The following is a 16,177-nucleotide window of genomic DNA, read 5'->3' on the forward strand; positions in this document are numbered from 1 at the left end:
AGTCAAGCATGACTTCTACCGTGTTTAAAACAACTTGAAACTTGGAACTGGGAAAACTCAGACTTCTGTGAGTTCAAGAGAACTGGGAACTCTGAAAAAACGAACCTGAAGATCATGATTCGACCTTGTTTTTTTTCTCCAAGTTCCCAGTTCTCTTGAAAGCACCATAAATCCAGAGAATGCCAGACTTTGATGACAATGTTTGATGACAAAATTTGCCCACAAGAAGGACTGTCTTGTATGCTCCTGCGTACATTATGTAATATGCCAGGGAGAAATGTACAGTGGGGAAAAAAAGTATTTAGTCAGCCACCAATTGTGCAAGTTCTCCCACTTAAAAAGATGAGAGAGACCTGTAATTTTCATCATAGGTACACGTCAACTATGACAGACAAAATGAGAGAAAAAAATCCAGAAAATCACATTGTAGGATTTTTAATGAATTTATTTGCAAATTATGGTGGAAAATAAGTATTTGGTCAATAACAAAAGTTTCTCAATACTTTGTTATATACCCTTTGTTGGCAATGACACAGGTCAAACGTTTTCTCTAAGTCTTCACAAGGTTTTCACGCACTGTTGCTGGTATTTTGGCCCATTCCTCCATGCAGATCTCCTCTAGAGCAGTGATGATTTGGGGCTGTCACTGGGCAACACGGACTTTCAACTCCCTCCAAAGATTTTGTATGGGGTTGAGATCTGGAGACTTGCTAGGCCACTCCAGGACCTTGAAATGCTTCTTACGAAGCCACTCCTTCGTTGCCCGGGCGGTGTGTTTGGGATCATTGTCATGCTGAAAGACCCAGCCACGTTTCATCTTCAATGCCCTTGCTGATGGAAGGAGGTTTTCACTCAAAATCTCACGATACATGGCCCCATTCATTCTTTCCTTTACACGGATCAGTCGTCCTGGTCCCTTTGCAGAAAAACAGCCCCAAAGCATGATGTTTCCACCCCCATGCTTCACAGTAGGTATGGTGTTCTTTGGATGCAACTCAGCATTCTTTGTCCTCCAAACACGACGAGTTGAGTTTTTACCAAAAAGTTCTATTTTGGTTTCATCTGACCATATGACATTCTCCCAATCCTCTTCTGGATCATCCAAATGCACTCTAGCAAACTTCAGACGGGCCTGGACATGTACTGGCTTAAGCAGGGGGACACGTCTGGCACTGCAGGATTTGAGTCCCTGGCGGCGTAGTGTGTTACTGATGGTAGGCTTTGTTACTTTGGTCCCAGCTCTCTGCAGGTCATTCACTAGGTCCCCCCGTGTGGTTCTGGGATTTTTGCTCACCGTTCTTGTGATCATTTTGACCCCACGGGGTGAGATCTTGCGTGGAGCCCCAGATCGAGGGAGATTATCAGTGGTCTTGTATGTCTTCCATTTCCTAATAATTGCTCCCACAGTTGATTTCTTCAAACCAAGCTGCTTACCTATTGCAGATTCAGTCTTCCCAGCCTGGTGCAGGTCTACAATTTTGTTTCTGGTGTCCTTTGACAGCTCTTTGGTCTTGGCCATAGTGGAGTTTGGAGTGTGACTGTTTGAGGTTGTGGACAGGTGTCTTTTATACTGATAACAATTTCAAACAGGTGCCATTAATACAGGTAACGAGTGGAGGACAGAGGAGCCTCTTAAATAAGAAGTTACAGGTCTGTGAGAGCCAGAAATCTTGCTTGTTTGTAGGTGACCAAATACTTATTTTCCACCATAATTTGCAAATAAATTCATTAAAAATCCTACAATGTGATTTTCTGGAGAAAAAAAATCTCAATTTGTCTGTCATAGTTGACGTGTACCTATGATGAAAATTACAGGCATCTCTCATCTTTTTAAGTGGGAGAACTTGCACAATTGGTGGCTGACTAAATACTTTTTTCCCCCACTGTATACTGTAGCTAAGAAAGTAATGCTAAGTGTATGTTGTGTAGTAAGCTGTTAGTAGCCCATGTGCCTCACCCTAATAACTTGGTACCTTTCCCCCTCATAACTTAGCCTACTGTTCTGACTTGGTGGTGCACATGTAGCCTATAGCCTGTTTTAGAGAAATGTAATCATCGAAAATGGTAAGAGCTTTCATTGTCATTTATTCAGTATGAAAAAAATAATAAATATATATATATATATATATATATATGTATATGTATGTATATATATATATATATATATATATATATATATATATATATATATATATGTATATGTATGCACTCACTAACTGTAAGTTGCTCTGGATAAGAGCATCTGCTAAATGACTAAAATCTCAAATGTAAATGTAATTTTCTGCTAAATGCCCCCTTTATTTATCCTACGGTTCTGACTTTGTGTACAGGGAGAATACTGTAGGAATGGCCCATGTTCTGAATTCTGTTGCTGTACATTTCAGAAGTGCTGAACAAATAGTTATATTGACTACGTCCGTCCTAGCTCGCTCATGAATGTCTTAATCAAAATTACGGATTGCTTCTTATCCGCTCGTCGTCCCCTTACGCCATAGTTTGTACATCTCAATTGTCAGTAGAAACCACATTTGTTTAAGCAAGTCATCCATATCAGCTATGTTTTTTTTAAAGGCAGTAAATTATGCTTGTGATGCGTGTGGTAGAAGGAGTCAGGTGCAGGAGATTAATGCGCATCCAAAAGAGTTTATTCTGTCAAACAGTTGCGCAAGCATGCGACAACAACACTCAGGCACAGGGGAAAATACTACCCTGGCAACAACAAGGTAAGGGTAGCTCACAACAAACAATCACCCACACAGATAAGGAAGTAGAGGGAACACTTATACAATGACTAATTGGGGATAAGGACCAGGTGTGTGTGATTAATTAGACAAGACAAGTGGAGTGATGATAAATGGTTCGGCAGCAGCTAGTAAGCCGGTGACGACGAACGCCGAAACCTGCCCGAACAAGGAGGGGCGGCAGCCTCGGCGGAAGTCGTGACAATGCTGAGTGAACTGTTTCACTGCTAGACAAGACTCCGCTGATCGCCAGGTGTAGCAGTGGTAAGGATTCACTCCATGGTGCTGAAAAGAAAGCAGTTTGTGGGCACTGTTTGACACCGTTCTAATGCAATTCATGTATTGTTTAGTGTTGTGTAGTGGCTTTGCTGGCATGCATCCCAAACTTTTTTGGGGAGTTTGCCCCACCAAGATTTACATGCTAAAATCACCACTGGATAGGATGAGCCAGGTATTTGCTGTATCATGGTCCAGAGTCTCCTCCAGCTCAGACACAGAGCTCCTCAAAACACTCCTCACATTCACCACACACAGCTCAATGTGAATACTGATCTCAGACCAGTCCTTGTTGTTTGGAGGGGTACAGGCTCCTAACCAACTGTGCTATGTTGTTAGTTTTTTTGCGTTGTTTGTAACTTATTTTGTAACTTATTGTGTACATAATGTTGCTGCTACATTTTTCTCAATGTGAGCAAGACAAAGGAGCTGATCGTGAACTACAGGAAAAGGCGGGCCGAACAGGCCCCCATTAACATCGACAGGGCTGTAGTGGAGCGGATCGAGGGTTTCAAGTTCCTTGGTGTCCAACAAACTATCATGGTCCAAACACACCAAGACAGTCGTGAAGAGGGCACGACAACACATTTTCCCCCTAAAGAGATTGAAAAGATTTGGCATGGGTCCCAAGATCCTCAAAAAGTTATACAGCTGCACCATCGAGAGCATCCTGACCGGTTGCATCACCGCCTGGTATGGCAACTGCTCGGCATCTGACCATAAAGCGCTACAGAGGGTAGTGCGTACAGCCCAGTACATCACTGGGGCCAAGCTTCCTGCCATCCAGGACCTATATACTAGGTGGTGTCAGAGGAAAGCCCAAAAGATTGTCAAAGACTCCAGTCACCCAAGTCATAGACTGTTCTCTCTGCTACCGCACGGTAAGCGGTACCGGAGCGCCAAGTCTAGGACCAAAAGGCTCCTTAACAGCTACTTGTTTTTACACTGCTGCTAACCGCTGTCTATTATCTATGCATAGTAACTTTATTCCTGCTACATGTACAAATTACCTTGACTAACCTGTACCCCCGCACATTGACTCTGTACCGGTACCCCCTGTATATAGCCTCGTTATTTTATTGTGTTACTTTTTATTTATTTTTTACTTTAGTATGGTCTATACCTGTTGTATTCGGCGCATGTGACAAATAAAGTTTGATTTGGTTTACACAGGGATGGGGAACTTTGGATGAGGTGGAGGTGGTCCTCAGTGTGTGAGAGCTGCTTCAGCTCAGTGCTTCTCCTCTGTAACTCAGTGGTTTCATGCTCCAGCTCTTTAATACGCCCCTCAGTCCGCTTCTCTGCTGCTTTCTGCTTCTCCTCAACCACAATGAGTTTGGCCTGGCTTCTCTCAGTAGAGTGCATCAGATCAGTGAAGACCTGCATGCTGTCTGTCATCTCTCTCTCTCTGCGTCTTTCTTGCTGAGCTCTATTGAATGTTTAATCTCCTGAATAATCTGCAGTCGCTCCTGGATCATCTGCTGTACTTGTGCCTTCGTCTTCCCCAGTTCAGCTTTCCTCTCTCCAAACTCTTCCTGTAGAGGGACAGTGTGGTGAGTCTTGTGGTCTTTCTCAGTGCAGAACTGACACACACACGTCTGGTCGGTCCTACAGAACAGCTCCAGGAGTCTGTCATGGTTCATACACATCATGTCTTCCAGGTTCTCCACAGGGTCGATCAGCTTGTGTCTCTTCATGCCTGCAACTCTCTGATGAGGCTGCAGGTGCATCTCACAGAAAGAGGTCAGACACTCCAGGTAGGACTTCAGGGCCTTGCACCTTGTGCCAGTGCAGATGTCACAGGACAATTCTTCAGGCTTGGCAAGGCTTTGGTCTGGGCTGCTGGGAGCTTTCAATTACATTTAAACTGACTTCCTGAACTGAGCAGCAATCTCATATTTACACTGAGATCAGGATCCTATGATTCTAACAATGAATTTGGGAAACAGGGCCCATGGTCTCTTGTTCGACCAGTACAGCCACATACAGCTCAACACAGGACCTACCCATCAAGCAGCGTTTTAATAAAGAAAAGTCCACAGAGACCAACACAGGACCTGTTCTCTTTTAATAGTCCACCATGTTTCAGTACAGAGACAGACCAGTCAGAGGAACACGCAGATGGCTGTAAGACAGTTTTACATTTCTACTGAGTCAGACTCTTCACAGCTTTAAACAGAGACATAAACCCTCTGGCTGGGATTCAATCAAACCCACAAAAGCATTGTTTACGTAGTGTCTGTGTTTACTACTGCTGCCTATGTGCACAGACACACACTGTGTACATTATGCAATGCGGGTTTGGTGGAATATGTCCAGCTATGTAAACACTTACATTGACTTAGTATGATTCTCTGGACAGTGTTTTATTCAAACGTCAAGTCTCAGGGAGGAGTTTCATGAAATGATTATATAGTAGATACCACATCATGTTACTGGATAGGAAGGAGTCTGTAGAGGTTTAAAAAAGAGGCATAGGCGCATTTCCTGTTTGAGAGAAACAATTAGTTATAGAATACAAGATGCTACACAACACCAGGGCACAGCACACGATTGAGCAAGTCCATCCAGTAAAAAACAAAAACAGAAAACAATCAGGGCCATATACTGTGTGGGGTTGGTAGATATTGCCCCTAACCACTGGCTCTGGGTCATATCTTTTTGTATCCTCCCTAATGGCTAAGGTTTGGAGTTGGCTAATCTGATCCTAGATCTGTGGTTAGGGACAACTTCTCCCTTAAGCGTATGATAAACTACGGCGCTGAATATACCACAATATAGCCGTCTACTGGTTAGATCACACACATCCGCTCAGAGAACAGAGAGAGGAACATTCAACTACAGGAAGTCTAACTGTTTGGCAATCGAAATCAGACAATAATTAACGAAAACACACAAACAATCAGAACTATTTACACACAATGTTAACAACTAGAACAGTTCAGGGAGATCAGTACAAAAAAAAAATATGATCCATCCATCCCTTGGCTCTATGGCTTTGACGAGAGAGAGAAGAACATAGTACAATAGGAATAGAGTAGAGTACAGTAGCATAGAATTTTATTGTCTTTTTTTTGTGATGTTGCAATGCGGTTGAGAGGCACAGCGTATGCCACAGTGCAGAATCCCTGGAGCAATTTGTTCAAGCAGTAAAGTGTCTTGCTCAAGGGCACAATGGTAGTTGGGAACTGGAACCATTAAGCTCAGGTTACTGGCCCGCACTTCAAGGCTAACTGCTGTCCCCCAAAGAGTCCGGCTTTGAGCCCCCAAGAAAGTCCAGTTTATTTGAAACGAGAGAGAAGAGCTGTCCTGTTCACATTTGAAAGAAGAGAAAGTCCAGTCCATTTCCAAGGTAGAGTAAATAGCATCTTCAGCAATACAACTGTGGTATTAGATAGTCGAGAACAGCTTTTGAACAGCAGCATTTTTATTTTTTTACACTGGTTAAGGAATAACCGATCAGTCTGGATGGACTTCACATTTAAATAGGGCATTACAAGACCATAAATAAAAAGGCCAACCCCACTGTCAGAGAAAAGACTACCTAAAACATGTTGTCTAGCTACACATTATCAATACAGCATCCCATCTCCCCTCCTACGCACACAAATGATACACACACATATGGCACCCATACGTGCATGCACACACCCCACAGCTTGCGTAACACACACGTCTGCCCAGTCTGAGTACATTATGATCATAATCAGCCAGAGTTTACATTAATATGGTTTACATCGTCTGGATCAGGAGGAAGAGGAGGATCTCTCCTTTTCTCTTGTTGTCTTTTTCTCTTTCTCCCCCTCCTTTTCCAACATGTCCTCCTCTTCCTCCATTATCATCTATTCTTCCTCCTCTTCCTCTTAAAGTCACATGGCACGGCCGGTGAGCCAATGGAGTGTCCTGGATCAGACCAGGTTGTGTGTGTGTGTGACTGCTTCGTGGGTGTGTGTGTGTTTATCGTGCGTGTGTGTATGTGCGTGCTGATTGTGAGTGTGTTTATGCTCATTGGGATCGTGTGTATGTTTATTGTTGTGCTGTGTGTGTATGAATTGATCATCAGTGTGTGTGCTCTGCTCTTGGGAGTGTGTGTGTTGCAGCTCGTCATAATCGTATGCAAGTATTCTCCGCTCCTCCGTGTGTGTGAGCTGATCCTGTGTGTGTTTGAGCTCCTCGTGCTCCTGACTGTGTGTGTTCCGCTCCTGCTCCCGCTCTTGCGTGTGTGTGTGTGTGTGTGTGACCTCCTCAATCCAGCCCCGGAACCGGCCAACCCGTGTGTAGAGCGCCGGGGTTGAGGGGTCGCTGCAACCGTAACCCCCGGAGACAATCCCGGTCAACACCCATCGCCCCCCGTCTCCCTGGCACACCAGCCCGCCACCCCAGTTGCCCTGGCAACCGTTGTTCCTGTGGAGACGGCGTGTGTCGGGGGGGCTGCCGGCGCACAGCGTGCCGTGGGAGGAGTAACCATCCCCATAACGCTTCTTACACTGCCATGACGACAGGAGGGGTACCCAGGACTGAAGCACAGCATCTGTGAAGGGACAAGGGGAGGGGTTGGAGGATGAGGAAGCGATTGTGAGAGAATGGGGAGAGTGGATGTACAGTAGGAAGGAAGGAAGGAGAGAGAGAAAAAAATGAAAATAAGTTACTAATGTGTCAGCGATGCTAAACCACAAATCAATGTCCTCGGAGGTTGTAGTTGAGAGATCAGAGTTGAGGGAGTGGAAGGTGAGGCGTACCTGGGCCGTCCCAGCCTGCGGTAACCGCAGCGATGCAGGTGGAGGGGGTCTTGCCACCCGCAGTGTCCGGGGTGGGGAGGCAGGCAGCATTGGTGTGGGGGTCAAAAGTCAAACAGTGACCCTTGGGGCTGGGCAGCCTCAGCAGGGCCAGGTCATGACCCCCAGGGCCCTGATCTGACCTGAACTTCCTGTGGACCACCACTTTCTCCAGGGTCAGAGTTCGGTCAGAACCCCCCACACGCACCACGTACTGGGATGGGTCAATACCAAACCTAGAGGATGGAGGGGGGGAGAGAGAGAGATATATAGATAGGGGGTGTAAGTATTTTGAAAAGGGGGACAGAAAATTGGATGGGGAGAAACACAGGCAGAAAAAGAAGACGTGAGCATCAAAAACTAGTGAGTTTACAAATGTCAGGAAAAGGAGAAGTGCTCTTCACCTGGTGAAGCAGTGAGCGGAGGCGAGCGCCCAGCAGGGAGAGATCAGAGTACCACTGCAAATAGGATGGCCATCTTTCCCCTCAGAACCCAACCACACTGACACCTGCCACGGCCACGACGTCCTAGAGGAGAGGGGGAGATGTGTATATGTGTTCTCATGTATGATATACTGTACTGTGTATCTAAACTGTAGGTAAAGCTTCTCTTACCTGAGTATATTCTCTCCTCCTCCTCCCACTCCACTCTTCCTCTCGTTCCTTTCCGCCACAATCTTCCTCACTCCACAGGTGCGCTCACTTGGCCTGGCTTGGCCCTCTGTTGACTGGGGGGCGGAGTCGCAGCTCACCCCTGCATCCTCTCTCCGTCTGCAGCCCGCAGGGCTCCGGCCCAGAGACGGACACTCCCCCAGGAAGTCCTCCTTCCCCCTACACCTCACCTGGTCCAGGTGGACAGGACCCTTTCCCCAACCGAACCCATCCACCGCTACTGCATGACCACTGAGGGAGAGGGGGAGGAGGAGGAGAAAGGGTGGAAGTGTGAGGATGAAAGACGGACATAATTGAAAAGAAACATTGAAAATGCTGTACAGACTGAATAAACACTATTACTTCAACACACAAAGGTATGTGCACACTAAAGCACACAGACACACACACTCACCTGTGGCCCAGCTGTCTGCAGACCACGGCGGCGTTCAGGTCGTTCCAGCCTGAGTCACAGATACTTCCCCAGTCTCCATGGAGATACACCTCCACACGACCTTTCTTATGGCTACCACCCCCTACCAGACGCACCAGGGGACCTGCAACACACAGACATTATACACATCACATATATCTTTGAAAACATACTTGTTCAAAGTAAAAACTGAATCCCAGGAAAAAGGGCTTACCTGTGGCAAGTGTGACAGCCGGGACCTCATTGGTATCTTCTTCTTTAGCTCCGGCCCTGCAACGGACGCCCACGTCCTCTCCATGGGAACAGTCGCTACGGCCCCAGATGCCATGGCGACAGTCCAGCAGGGACGACTCCGTTCCCTCACAACGAACATCGTCCAATAGGATGAGACCAGAACCCTTGCCAAACGTTCTGTCAGCCATCACCTCAGCATGCCCCCTAGAGGTAGACCACGAAATTACATCAACTTAAAGGTACAATTTGGTAGTTGTTGATTACCATAAAGCTCCAACATTTATGATGATGTCATATCACTGAGTCTACTTTAAAATCATAAACAGAGTGGAGACTTCCTAGTTACAGGAATCAACAACAACGAAATTCAATCAACAACAACGAAATTCAATCAACAACAACGAAATTCAAGACTGGCACTATTGTCTCTTCCAAGTGTGGCCATGTCTGCAAAAGAAGGTACACACCTGTATCCGAGCTGTCGACAGACCACCTGTGCGTGTTGTTGAGTCCAGTGGTCATCACACACCGTACCCCAGTCCCCAGAGTGGAACACCTCCACACGACCCTCCCATGGACTGTCTCCTCCTACCAACCGGACCACACCGTCTGGAACACACACAGTCATATGTGTGCATGTTATATCTGTTTTTGGAATGTGTGTTTGTGTGCATGCATGCGTGGTTGAAATATGTGTGTGTACCTGTGTAGGGGCTGCAGGACACCCCAGCATCTTCCATATGGTCACAGTTGTGTTGTTCCCAGTCTCCATGAAGACACTGGTCCAGGAAGAGTTCATTTCCTGTACACCTTACGGCGTCCAATTGAATGGGACCTGAGCCCTGTCCGAAGTGGGCCCACGACCAGGCCTTCGCCACGCCCCTGAAACACATGGGTACATCAATGTGCAAAACAACAATAATGACTCTTCCTCTAGCGGAGTATAAATGCTACTACAGAGTCTCCTCTCTCTCTCTCGTGCGCACACAAACACACACACTCACCCGAAGCCCAGCTGTCGACAGACCACCTCTGCGTCTCTGTGGTCCCATTGGTCATCACAGACGGAGCCCCACCTATTGCCGTGAAACACCTCCACACGCCCCTCAAAGTCTTCCTCTCCTCCAACCAATCGTAGAGGAGGACCACTGCCTGGGGGAGGAAACAATGACCCAATATGGATGCTAAGTAGAGTCAAGAGGTAACAATATGCACACTTTCTTTCCTTCTCTCTAGCTCCCGATGCTTTCTACTGACCTTCTGGTGGAGCACACACCACTCCCGCCTCGTTTCCATGGCTACAATCCCCGGTAACAAATGTCCTGCTCCGGCATTGGCTGATGGAGCTCTCATCACCACGGCAACCCAGCCGCTCATAGTGGAAGAGACCAGAGCCTGAGCCGAACCGGGAGCGCTGCAACGCTGTGCCGATCTCCCTGAGGACACACACAGTCTTACAGATGAAACCGAAATGCTGCGATGCTACAATGCTGATCTTGATGAGGAGGCGCACTCAAACATACACACTCCTACCACACATATCCCTCACCCCAGTCCCAGCTGTCTGCAGATCACACTGGCATCTCTGTATGTCCAATGAGAGTCACACACTGCCCCCCACTGGCCATTCAGGTACACCTCCACACGTCCACTTCCTGACGATGTCCCGCCCACCAGCCGAGCTGCACCTAGGAGAGGGAGAGACGGAAGAAAGACTCAGACGACAGGTATCTCATCAAATCCAAATATTATGTACAAGTTATTTGCTATTTGTCATATACGGTGCATTCGGAAAGTATACAGACCCCTTCACTTTTTCCACATTTTGTTACGTTACAGCCTTATTCTAAAATGGATTAAATAGTTTTTTTCCCCTCATCCAACTACACACAATGTAGAATTTTTTTTGGGAAATATGACATTTACATAATTCTGACCCTTAACTCTGTACTTTGTTGAAGGGCCTTTGGCAGCGATTACAGCCTTGAGTCTTTGGTATGACGCTACTAGCTTGGCACATCTGTATTTGGGGATTTTCTCCCATTCTTCTCTGCAGAGCTTCTCAAGCTCCGTCAGGTTGGATGGGGAGCGTCGCTGCACAGCTATTTTCAGGTCTCTTCAGAGATGTTCGATCGGGTTCAAGTCCGAACTCTGGCTGGGCCACTTAAGGACATTGAGAGACTTGTCCCGAAACCACTCCTGCATTGTCTTGGCTGTGTGCTTAGGGTCATTGTCCTGTTGGAAGGTGAACCTTCACCCCAGTCTGAGGTCCTGAGCACTCTGGAGCAGATTTTCATCAAGAATCTCTCTGTACTTTGCTCCGTTCATCTTTCCCTCGATCCTGACTAGTCTCCCAGTCCCTGCCACTGAAAAACATCTCCACAGCATGATGCTGCCATCACCATGCTTCACCGTAGGGACAGTATTGGCCAGGTAATGAGCGGTGCCTGGTTTCCTCCAGACGTGACGCTTGGCATTAAGGCCAAAGAGTTCAATCTTGGTTTCATCAGACCAGAGAATCTTGTTTCTCATGGTCTGAGAGTCCTTTAGGTGCCTTTTGGCAAACTCCAAGCGGGCTGTGTGCCTTTTACTGAGGAGTGGCTTCCGTCTGGCCACTCTACCATAAAGGACTGATTGGTGGAGTGCTATAGAGATTGTTGTCCTTCTGGAAGGTTCTCCCATCTCCACAGAATAACTATGGAGCTCTGTCAGAGTGACCATCAGGTTCTTGGTCACCTCCCTGACCAAGGCCATTCTCCACCGATTGCTCAGTTTGGCCGGGCGGCCAGCTCTAGGAAGAGTCTTGGTGGTTCCAAACTTCATCCATGTAAGAATGATGGAGGCCACTGTGTTCTAGGGTACCTTCAATGCTGCAGACATTTTTAGGTACCCTTCCCCAGATCTGTGCCTCGACACAATCCTGTTTTTGTTTTGTCATTATGGGGTATTGTGTATAAATTGATGAGGAAAAATGTAATTTAATCCATTTTAGAATAAGGCTATAACGTAACAAAATGTGGAACAAGTGAAGGGGTCTGAATACTTTCTGAATACACTGTATATATACACTGAGTGTACAAAACATTAAAACACCTGCTCTTTCCATGACATAGACTGACCAGGTGAATCCAGGTGAAAGCTATGATCCCTTATTGATGTCACTTTTTAAATCCACTTCAATCTATGTATATGAAGGGGAGGAGACACGTTAAAGAAGGATTTTTAAGCCTTGAGACAATTGAAACATGGATTGTGTATGTGTGCCATTCAGAGGGTGAATAGGCAAGACAAAAGGTATCGTATTAGGTGCCAGGCACACCGGATTGAGTGTGTCAAGAACTGCAAAGCTGCTGGGTTTTTCACGACAACAGTTTCCCGTGTGTATTAAGAATGGTCAGCCACCCAAAGGCCATCCAGCCAACTTGACACAACTGTGGGAAGCATTGGAGTCAATATGGGCCAGCATCCCTGTGGAACGCTTTTGACACCTTGTAGAGTCCATGCCCTGACGAATTGAGGCTGTTCTGAGGGCAAAAGGGAGGGGATTGCAACTCAATATTAGGGAGGTGTTCTTAATGTTTTGTACATATATATACATATACAGTGAGGGAAAAAAAGTATTTGATCCCCTGCTGATTTTGTACGTTTGCCCACTGACAAAGACATGATCAGTCTATAATTTTAATGGTAGATTTATTTGAACAGTGAGAGACAGAATAACAACAAAAAAATCCAGAAAAACGCATGTCAAAAATGTTATAAATTGATTTGCAATTGAATGAAGGAAATAAGTATTTGACCCCTCTGCAAAACATGACTTAGTACTTGGTGGCAAAACCCTTGTTGGCAATCACAGAGGTCAGATGTTTCTTGTAGTTGGCCACCAGGTTTGCACACATCTCAGGAGGGATTTTGTCCCACTCCTCTTTGCAGATCTTCTCCAAGTCATTAAGGTTTCGAGGCTGACGTTTGGCAACTCGAACCTTCAGCTCCCTCCACAGATTTTCTATGGGATTAAGGTCTGGAGACTGGCTAGGCCACTCCAGGACCTTAATGTACCCCTTCTTGAGCCACTCCTTTGTTGCCTTGGCCGTGTGTTTTGGGTCATTGTCATGCTGGAATACCCATCCACAACCCATTTTCAAAGCCCTGGCTGAGGGAAGGAGGTTCTCACCCAAGAGTTGACGGTACATGGCCCCATCCATTGTCCCTTTTGATGCGGTGAAGTTGTCCTGTCCCCTTAGTAGAAAAACACTTCCAAGGAATAATGTTTCCACCTCCATGTTTGACGGTGGGGATGGTGTTCTTGGGGTCATAGGCAGCATTCCTCCTCCTCCAAATACGGTGAGTTGAATTGATGCCAAAGAGCTCAATTTTGGTGTCATCTGACCACAACACTTTCACCCAGTTCTCCTCTGAATCATTCAGATGTTCATTGGCAAACTTCAGACGGGCATGTATATGTGCTTTCTTGAGCAGGGGGACCTTGCGGGCGCTGCAGGATTTCAGTCCTTCACGCCGTAGTGTGTTACCAATTGTTTTCTTGGTGACTATGGTCCCAGCTGCCTTGATATCATTGACAAGATCCTCCCGTGTAGTTCTGGGCTGATTCCTCACCGTTCTCATGATCATTGCAACTCCACAAGGTGAGATCTTGCATGGAGCCCCAGGCCGAGGGAGATTGACAGTTATTTTGTGTTTCTTCCATTTGTGAATAATCGCACCAACTGTTGTCACCTTCTCACCAAGCTGCTTGGCGATGGTCTTGTAGCCCATTCCAGCCTTGTGTAGGTCTACAATCTTGTCCCTAACATCCTTGGAGAGCTCTTTGGTCTTGGCCATGGTGGAGAGTTTGGAATCTGATTGATTGATTGCTTCTGTGGACAGGTGTCTTTTATACAGGTAACAAGCTGAGATTAGGAGCACTCCCTTTAAGAGTGTGCTCCTAATCTCAGCTCGTTACCTGTATAAAAGACACCTGGAAGCCAGAAATCTTTCTGATTGAGAGGGTGTCAAAAACGTATTTCCCTCATTAAAATGCAAATCAATTTATAACATTTTTGACATGTGTTTTTCTGGATTGTTTTGTTGTTATTCTGTCTCTCACTGTTCAAATAAACCTAGCATTAAAATTATAGACTGATAATTTCTTTGTCAGTGGGCAAAGGTACAAAATCAGCAGGGGATCAAATACTTGTTTCCCTCACTGTACAAACTTCTGCATTTTTTAAATATACCTATTTCACATTTGTGCTGTAGACCTACCCTGGTGGCAGTCGCAGTAGGCCCAGCCGATGGCCCCAGAGGTCTGTCTGAAGAAGCACCAGGGGTTGGACTCTCTGTCAGGGTTACGGCAATAGCTGTGCTCCCCAAGGCCTCGACCGGGGTACTGCAGCACGTAGTCTGGAAACTCTGTCCACCGCAGGCAGAGAGCGCCAGAGTCCGTCTGAGACACAGAGCCGTTATAGTAACCCAGCTCTGTAAAACCCTCCAAACAGGAGAGAGGGGCTGAGGAGAGAGAGAGAGAGAGAGAGAGAATGGAAGAGAGAGGATAATGTTAGTAACCAAGCTTTGAAAAACCCTCGGAACTGGAGAAAGGAGCTGGAGGAGAGATAGAGAAAGACAGTTGTGGAAGGTGAGAGAAAGGACAATGTTACAGTAGAGCTGTAAACACTGCAGGGCAGTGGACCTGGAGAGAGGGGGAGATGGGGGAGATGGAGAGTCCTTATTCAAAATGGAAAATCGCCTTGCTTCTTCTATATTCATGTACAGACATTTACAAGTTGTATTAATATGCACTCTCCGATGACACAGCAGGCGACCTCTGTAATACAGTTACTCAACTGATCCATGTTAAAATCCCTTAACCTCCCACTCCCATTCTTACTCAAAATGGAGGAGGACACACAGCAGAGGGTCCTTAAGGAGGGTACACTCTGTATTGTAGAGGGGGAATTAGTGGAGCAGGCATAAACAACAAAGGCTAAATAAAACTGCTGCTGACACAAATATTATGCTGCCCCCCCCCCCCCCCCCCCACACACACATACATGCATGCACCCAAACACGCGCACACACCTCCGCATGCAAACGCACACCCATCCTGTGATTAATAGCCAGGACAGAAAGAGGAGCTGCAATAGCCAGGACCAGTGTTATCTCTCACACACAGCTTGGCTGTCCTTGAACATCATCTAATCATGCCATGCGCGAGCGCGCGCACACACACACACACACACACACACACACACACACACACTTTTTTCAGAGGCTGTACCCCCTACCCCTCATACCTCATTCCAATCTGGAAGAGGAAGAGAGAAAAAAGGAGAGGGACCAACATGAAAAAATACTGTAGTGTATACTATGATAGGAATACTATAGTATTCACTGTAGTGTTTTCTCTGACTTTACTGTAGTATTTACAGTTTACTATAGTATAAATACTGTAGTAAAAAAGAGAAGCATATACTATAGTAATTACTGTATTATTTTTGCGGTCTGTAGTATGGTATACTGTAATATTTACTGTAGTGTTTTTGGGGACATAGCTGTTGTAATTACTAAAGTGATTTATTATCTTTGACATAGAAGTTGGGGGCTTTCTCCTTGAGAAAACCTACTGGAGAAAAACTATAAGAGCACCTTTTCCATAGCCTGTAGGTAGGACTGGGTTCTGAACAGAGAGTTTAACACTTCTGCTCTTTTCTATAACCTTTAGGGAACACAATATATGGTCTATACTTGGTATGTAGGTTTCTCACTCACAGAAATTGGGATATTGGGGAGGGGAAAGGGCAGGGTAAATGCAAATTAAATACTGTAGTATTTACTAGTGATGGGGAAACAAAGCTTCCTGAAGCATTGAGGCTTTCCAGCCAATTGTGTTTGAAAATAGATAATTTACTTGAGGCTTTGATCAACACAGTGTACACTAGTGGCACCTGCTGGTCAAAATAATTTAGAACAGCCAAATTATTATAGATGACGTCCCACACACCGTAACGCCTGCGCAGGGTAGTGTTTTTGTCTTCTACCAAACCAATACCAAACCAATCAGGTAGTTGT

General features: G+C 46.0%; 1 protein-coding gene across 1 annotated transcript in view; it reads right to left on the reverse strand.

The window, feature by feature from the left end:
* Positions 1-6,925: 6,925 nt before the first annotated feature.
* The window catches only part of LOC311100993 (neurotrypsin-like), a gene marked incomplete at both ends in the record, with an annotated part of 32,714 nt that continues 23,462 nt past the window's right edge, over positions 6,926-16,177 (reverse strand). The window contains 12 exons of the mRNA XM_084142000.1: positions 6,926-7,548; positions 7,757-8,028; positions 8,197-8,319; positions 8,407-8,694; positions 8,858-8,999; positions 9,090-9,313; positions 9,577-9,718; positions 9,813-9,991; positions 10,114-10,257; positions 10,363-10,545; positions 10,659-10,797; positions 14,375-14,617. Coding sequence (XP_083998126.1) covers positions 6,926-7,548; positions 7,757-8,028; positions 8,197-8,319; positions 8,407-8,694; positions 8,858-8,999; positions 9,090-9,313; positions 9,577-9,718; positions 9,813-9,991; positions 10,114-10,257; positions 10,363-10,545; positions 10,659-10,797; positions 14,375-14,617 — 2,702 coding nt within the window. The remainder of the gene's footprint in view (positions 7,549-7,756; positions 8,029-8,196; positions 8,320-8,406; positions 8,695-8,857; positions 9,000-9,089; positions 9,314-9,576; positions 9,719-9,812; positions 9,992-10,113; positions 10,258-10,362; positions 10,546-10,658; positions 10,798-14,374; positions 14,618-16,177) is intronic.

This window comes from Coregonus lavaretus (assembly GCF_964263955.1).
Source record: "Coregonus lavaretus genome assembly, chromosome: 25".
NCBI classification, from domain to species: Eukaryota; Metazoa; Chordata; class Actinopteri; order Salmoniformes; family Salmonidae; genus Coregonus; species Coregonus lavaretus.